The sequence below is a fragment of the Anopheles cruzii genome, chromosome 2 (assembly GCF_943734635.1).
Source record: "Anopheles cruzii chromosome 2, idAnoCruzAS_RS32_06, whole genome shotgun sequence".
Lineage (NCBI taxonomy): Eukaryota > Metazoa > Arthropoda > Insecta > Diptera > Culicidae > Anopheles > Anopheles cruzii.
In genome coordinates, this window is record NC_069144.1 from 25,240,160 (window position 1) to 25,247,374 (window position 7,215).

At 39.5% G+C, this 7,215-nt stretch overlaps 1 protein-coding gene across 1 annotated transcript; it reads left to right on the plus strand.

Moving 5' to 3' along the window:
- The first annotated feature begins 3,745 nt into the window (after positions 1–3,745).
- Positions 3,746–4,960, plus strand: LOC128268150 (caspase-14-like). The gene is made up of 5 exons (XM_053005173.1): positions 3,746–3,940; positions 4,008–4,225; positions 4,311–4,580; positions 4,650–4,782; positions 4,852–4,960. Exons 1-5 carry the CDS (start codon positions 3,843–3,845, stop codon positions 4,925–4,927), a joined length of 795 nt encoding a protein of 264 aa, XP_052861133.1. The 5' UTR covers positions 3,746–3,842; the 3' UTR covers positions 4,928–4,960.
- Positions 4,961–7,215: the final 2,255 nt, after the last annotated feature.

Genomic DNA, 7,215 nt, shown 5'->3' on the forward strand with positions numbered 1-7,215 from the left:
CACTGCCAAACACCAAAGGACAGTGCCGGTTTCGCTTCATTCCGAAGCAAGGTTACTTAAACCGTGGGTGAAAGTGTGTTGCGTAGCCTTTTCTTTCGCTCCCACAGACAGCGCAATGGTACGCGAATTCAATTTCGTCCCGAAAAAACGGCCCCAACGCCGTGCTGCCCGAATTGATTATCGTTATCCCCCCTGTCGATTCGCGTTCATCTAAATGCGGGTGATTCATTGGCGAAGGTTTTTTATGGGCTGCCTCCGTGGCGTCGTAAGAGGCCGCCGGAAGTGTGCCGCTTCGCCAACACTTCGTTCGTCATCGGCGCCTGCCTCTAATTCTGGTCGCTATAAAAGTCCCGCGAAGAGCTGTAGAGATGGTGTGCGCTGAACTACGGGGACATATAAATTCTTCGCGGTGAAGATTGATTCTCACCTGGCCTCAGTTCGGTTTGCCATTTCCCATCTGTGACACCGAGAGTGTGACACTGCAGATATGCTGCGGTGTGGTGCGATTCGCTGTCGTATTTCAATCGAGACATCTTGAAGGGGCATAAAAAGCGGAACACATTACAGCACAATCCATGCTTGAGCGCTCGAAACGGTGGCTTCCGGTTAACAGGCAACGGACACGGTGCTCGAAACACCGGTACACTCTCGGGTTTTTTGTATCATGTAAGGGTTTGAAGTGTTTCGTTGAACTTTGAAGCAAAATTTCACCTCAGCGACTTTAGTAGCGACTCTTAATTCATCACACATGAGATCGTTAAGAGTTTTTGAATTAAAGTTTGAAGTTTTTGAATTTTGAATTAATTAAAAGTATTTATTTGCTTTATCACCCTATTATGCGTAACAATTAAGCAAACCAAGCTGTTCGTTCGTTCGTTCATAGAACTAAAGAAAGAGAACGAAGACAAACAGTTCAGATTAAGAGCAACCCATATTTGGATTAGTTGCGCAATATATTCAATAATAAGTGATGATGTTTCATTGTCGGTAGGGATATATTCGATAGGGATATATTTGATAGTCGATAGGGATATATTTGAAGGTGATGGGGATTTATTTGACAATCGCAAATAAAATGCATTTAGTTTAAGAGAAGCAAAATGAAGCTTTGAGCAGCACCTGTTTGAAATATATCCCTATATGACATAATAGTATAATGTTTTATACATTGCGCAATTTTACGAAATGGAATAATCAATTTAATAAGACATCCAAAGTAATCCTAAGTAAATATGTTGGTAAATGAGATGGCTTTGTTTGATCTCATTTGAGTACTAGGTGCATCGGCGATTTTCACAAATGCACAGTTCTAATTACTTTCGTATGCTTTTAGCAGACGTAAGAATTTCAGCCTATCCGGAGCGGTGGTACGAGGCAAGAATTCATTAAATGTGATCGTTCGCATAAATGCTACGAGTACGTCATGCACTCCTTGGTGCTGATTCAGCATGTTGTCACACTCTGCATGGAGTATGGAATCGACACTATCGTTTATGGCTGCCTTTGCCGCTACGTTCAAGTGCCGTACATTAGTTTTGATAGATCAGATTATCCGCTCAGACCGACAACGCTGCAATCGTGGGGCGTAAGTAAATTTAAAATCAGCACGAAAACTGGCGACGGCTTTGATTACGCTTCGAACTGCCATCGTGCGGGGCGAAAGGGAATGAAATACTTGAGCATTTGATTGGCCAATACCAATGTGCTACGGTATTTACCTTTCATCGTTTCGCTGTGGACGAAAGATTTCCGAACGGCAAATTTCGGGTTCTAAATTTGTGCAAACCAATCAGTGAGTGTCGAGCGAAGGCGCGTGACGATGGCTCTGTGACTTTGTGGCTCAATATTCTCGTGGCAAATCTAAGCGTATTGCGGAAAAGGTGCTTTAACATGTGAGATTGAAACCCATATTTGGAATAATTGAAAAGAACCAAGAGGTACAATAATTGTTTAATTTTTTATCCAAATTCCATCATGATTAACATCCACCCTGCAACGCCTAATTAAAATAAACCGAACTGAAGTATTATTAAAATGAACTTGATAATGAGGAAACTAATCTAGAAAATATTGTTATGGAATGAAATAAGATAAATTAAAAGGTATCAAACTATATGTTACATTTACCGTTGGTTTTTGTTAAACACTCACACGAATAGTGTTATTCTGGTGATGATAAAATTGTTTAAAATACGCATATTCCACACCTAACTACCACGGTCAATGAAAAAAACGAAATTTTCTGAAGGTGGCACTGTTTATTTCGGAATAGTTGAGAAGGTTGCCACTCAATGGAGTTTGTCGGATTTCGTTTTGTAATACACTGTGAAACCGTGCTGATGTAGTCCCGCTGTAGATGTGCAACGGCATCGACAAATCGAGCTTGCACTGACATACCTACAGTATAAAAATATCGTGCAGATGATCGAAAGATGTTCTCTACGATTGTGTATGCTGTTTGTAGTTTCAAGATTGAAATTAGCATCTTTGAAAAGTTCTTTCCATACAGCAGTTGGACTTTGGCGAGAAAAAAGTTTCCCTTCGTCAGACATTCTTCACTTTGGGCTAGTAGAAAGCAAAAACCAACAATCCGGCCCAGCTGGCAATAGGAAAATCGAATCGCTTTGATGTTAACTTCAAAAGCTCAGTGCTGGCGTTAAAAGCACAACTCCTAATGAACACCAAGCAGGCGTTGGCTCTATGCAATCCATTGCAACTGTACGTTTCTTTTTTTTTTGCAACAAAATAGCAGAAGTTGTTTGCTAATAGGGATCTCTGTTTTTCGGAAATCGAATTTTTTCACCAAATCTGATTACTGATCCAAGTGATTGATCTTTTCTTCTCTGAGAAGGAAAATGGAGCTTTTGCAAAAGTTCGGTTTATGTTTCAAATAGAAAACGAAAAATCGAAATCGAACGTATTATTTATTGCGTATCTGTTTGTCTCAGTACGATTGGTCCGACAATTGGTTGTGAAAGTGAATTATTCACAAGTAAAACTAGTTGAACATCAAGATTTTGCCTATTTCTACAGAACTGCAAAAGAGTACGTACTTCGCTTTCACATATTTAGAGAATTTTGTAGAGTTCTATTGCGCAACACTAATATCTCGTTTTAGAAATATTTCCTTCTGTTGTATTCACGATCCATCTTCGATTTAATAATTTAGTTACATACATTTTGAGAGGGGTTTTTGCCTTGAACAGGTAAGACGAAAAGTATGCTACCTGCATGAGAATCTGATGGAAAACCATTTTCGACACACAAAAACTATTCACAGCAGATTTCTATTTTTTTGAGAAACAGAAGTTACTCTTTGGGTTTTTTTGCTGCATTTAATTTGTTGTTGCACTACAGCCACAGCCTCTGTTAAATGGCGATTTAACGAATTGCTTAGAAACGATTTCTTTGCAACGGTCGTTTTGAAATAACCGGTAACACACAGAAATGCTATCTTTAACTGTCATTATTCGTTTGTTATCTAGAGGGGTTTGATGTTGGCATTGGCTTGACGTTGTGCACCATTGCATATGAAAAGAGCACCGCTTATCAATTCTTATCTCTTCGAATGATACAATGGCCAGTTCGTCATAACCACCCTAACCTGGCAGTCACCAAAAGTTGTGCGGCCGTGAAAAAAAATGGGGAACTTGCTTTCGAAGAAGAAAACGACAACATCACCGCGTAATTCGACTTCTGCTAGATCGGTGGCCGATTCTAGAGTGGTCAAAACGAGCATCACAACCACCAATGGCTATAGAACAGAAACCACCTATGTGCTGCAGGAACAGTCAAGAAGCTATAGCACTTTCGCTTCTTCGCCGTCGCCTGCACTGAGAACAATGAGCGATCGAATAACATCGCCTAGCACGAGTACTCCAATTATGCCCAGACTATCGGCATCTGTTTCCAATGGTCTGCCGACCAACGTCAGCTACAGGTAATGGGTGTTAGTCTTTATTTTATTTTGTTTTTGTTGGTCATGTTTTTGAGCATTGTGATTGCAGAGCGGTGCAAAATGGGAAACTTGATGTTGAGTATGATTTGACGAAAAAGGCCTATGTGTTGGTGTTCCATCACAACAAATTCAAAGACCGCTCGCACAACAGACCCGGCAGCGACAAAGATATGCGGAAGATCAACGACTTCTTCAAGGACTACCGGTGTACCGTTAGAGTGTGCAACGATTATCGACTGAACCAAGTACGCCGCACAATGGACGAAGGTGAGTTCCATTGGCTTTGTTCTTTTGCGAATCATGTCGTAACATGGTACACCCTGTTTATCTGACATCCACATTTTCGTTTTAGTTTCTAAAATGAATGCTGGGCCGTACTCCTGCGTGATTGTTATTCTAATGAGCCATGGTATGGATGATGATACTATTATGGCTTATGATGGTGATATGTATTCGTTCGAAGATGATATTGTCGAGAAGTGCACTTCGAACCACAAGTTGGCAGGCAAACCGAAAATATTCATTTTGCAAGCCTGTCGTGGTGATTCCATAATGCAAGCGGATGCAAAGCGAACTACAAGCAACAAATGTGATATTGTGACGTTCCAAAGCACGTATAAAGGTATGGAGAGTATTAAAAAACAATATTTTTGTTTCTTGAAAATGTTACCTTACATTTGTATACTTTCAGGCAATATCGCTTATCGTAACCCGCAAGAAGGTTCGGTGTTCATACAGCACTTGTTCGAGCAACTTCACAAGAACAAAAATGGCAGTATAATCGAAATCAACACTCAACTGAACTATATCTTTAGAAATAACAGGTACGTTTTGGCTGGAATGCTCGTAAAAAGGCAAAGCATTTTAACATACTGTAAATTTTGATGTTTCAGTATTTCACAATGTCCCACCATGAGCACCACCCTCCAGAAAAAATTGATTTTCGGGCATCTGTGCAAATCGAAATGAAGCACCCGGCGTTCGAAGCAAATGCTTTCTCAGGGGATCTACTAATTTTATAACCGGTGATGGGACGCGGAAGCTGGAGCATACTCGAGACGAGTTGTAAACCTAGTCAGAAACGAGCTACGAATCACACTACATTTTTATATGATTTCACATATTTTACTGTGCAAAAAACTACTATTTTGTTCTTATTTGTTTTATTATTGACTTGATGATGACAATCACCATCAACATTTATCTGTTAAAACGGACAGAATGGTATTAGCGCCACTACGTTTTGCATTCTAGTGGAGACACTGCTAGGGTTCTAACTGCCGTCTTTCGCTTAGAAATCAATAGATCGAAGCGGCTTGGACGGATCTTACGATGAGCCACGATGAGTCACACAGCCAACAACGTCACACAGCCAACTAGACACATTACTCACGAGAGTATAGTCGTATAGATAAACAATGTCCGAATCAATTTACAGTGGATTAGGTTTGCTATGTACATTCTTTATTATCCCCCTTATTATGAAACTCAAACTCAAGCGTTTACTCAAGCGTCGTTTTGCCGTAGCATGAGAGAAAGCAGATAACAGCAAGAGAGAAGGCAGAAAGAGAAAGTTAGAACAAAATGACGCTCTAGTACCGTTTGAGTTGCATAATAAGGGGGTATTTAATGTTACGATGCTCGATTTCTTTACATAGTTTTAGCTGTATAGAATGAACAGCGCATTAAAATGTTTGTAATATTCAGTAATTTTTCATTAGTTTTGTGTACGTTTATACGGTTGTGTTTATGAACTCAATTACGCTTCAGTGCTTGTTTGCTGTCAGACCGGCTGATCATTTGACACATTGATGTTTTATATTTTCAATTCCATCTAATATGGGTGAATTTTAACCCTTATGTACGCATCCAAATTTTCCTATGTAAATGTGAAACTACCACCTCCTGTTTTAAATACTTTTTGAGGTTTAAGGTTATAAAATCGTAATATAAATCGATTCAATTAGATGAATAATCATATTTTGAAAGTAATTACACTATATTTATTGAATATTCCATGTTAAGTAAAACATTTTCCAAATTAAGCAATTAAGCAAAGTTTGTATTTCTTAGGTCGCTAAGCTATGGTGAAAATATTTTTTTTTTTAATTAAGAGTAAACATTTGGTAAAGTGGGTACATGGGTACACCCTAAGTCCACACCAACGGGAGGCCAAACGAGAGACAAACTCAATAAATAAGGCAAAGGCAAAGATTTTGAGGTATTAAAAAATTTGTATGGAACCTATTCGGAATGCCTTAAGCGACGTGGTACGATTTACTACAACTTTCTTTACTGCTGCATAACTTTTGGTTCGCCGCTTTGTAAACGGTTGTATCGAATCCGTTGTTCATTAAATGGCTGGTAGCCACTGCATCCAATTGAACATTAACCCTTGTAAGCAGACATCCCATGAATTTTCTACTATAACCGTTGCAGATTGGAGAAGAAACTGGCCATGTATCAGAGATGCTTCCGGGCAACTACTTCCTGTGTGAAATGGCCTATGATATGGTGTCGTATAGGCTTTCCCGATTTTGTTTTCCATCGTTCACCTGCTGAACAGTGTCAAGGACGTAGTCGTGATTGAAGGTGGTCGAAGATTTAATCAAATTATTTGCCAACAGCCACAACCTATCGCAAGTTATTGTATAAATTACGCGTTATACCCTCTGCTGGTAAGCGAAGTTGCGAAGTTTGTTAGCAAAAAGTGTTTGAATAAAGCCCATGGGGGAACTTATAGTAATTGTTACTAATAGTAAACAAACAATTAAATAATATTGAACAAAGTGAAATGGCTAAAACATAGTGCAGAATATAACACATTGAAATGGAAAACGTAAGTATAATGTTTCTTGGGAAATTTGGGCTTCGGAGACACCACACACGTCCGGTTAAACTATAATATCTAACATTTCAAATTTGTTTGAAAAAATCAGTAACTTCAATCAATGGCAAACAAGCCGACGAGAGTGACATAAATCTACTAAAACGTTTTTCAAATAAATAGAGGCAGCTGTACCTGTGTGCCTACGGTCGATTGCAATATTGAGCACCGTCGCCGTTTGGTTGTCAGAAAATGAATTACGGCTCACTGGTTCCCTGCAGAACGCCTCGGGAGTTCAGAAATTGTTTCAGCAACCGCCCTTGATTCGTAATTTAGAAGGACTGCACCGGAACGATACTGCTCCGTCCTTTACTCAAGAATATTTCACACACACATCGTACGGCACACATATTCGGAGCGATTCGAAGTG

Coding starts and splice junctions, on each gene's coding strand:
- LOC128268150 (XM_053005173.1), top strand. CDS start 3,843: ATGAGCGATCGAATAACATCGCCTAGCACGAGTACTCCAATTATGCCC. Junction 3,941..4,007: donor CCGACCAACGTCAGCTACAG/GTAATGGGTGTT, acceptor TTGTGATTGCAG/AGCGGTGCAAAATGGGAAAC. Junction 4,581..4,649: donor GTTCCAAAGCACGTATAAAG/GTATGGAGAGTA, acceptor GTATACTTTCAG/GCAATATCGCTTATCGTAAC.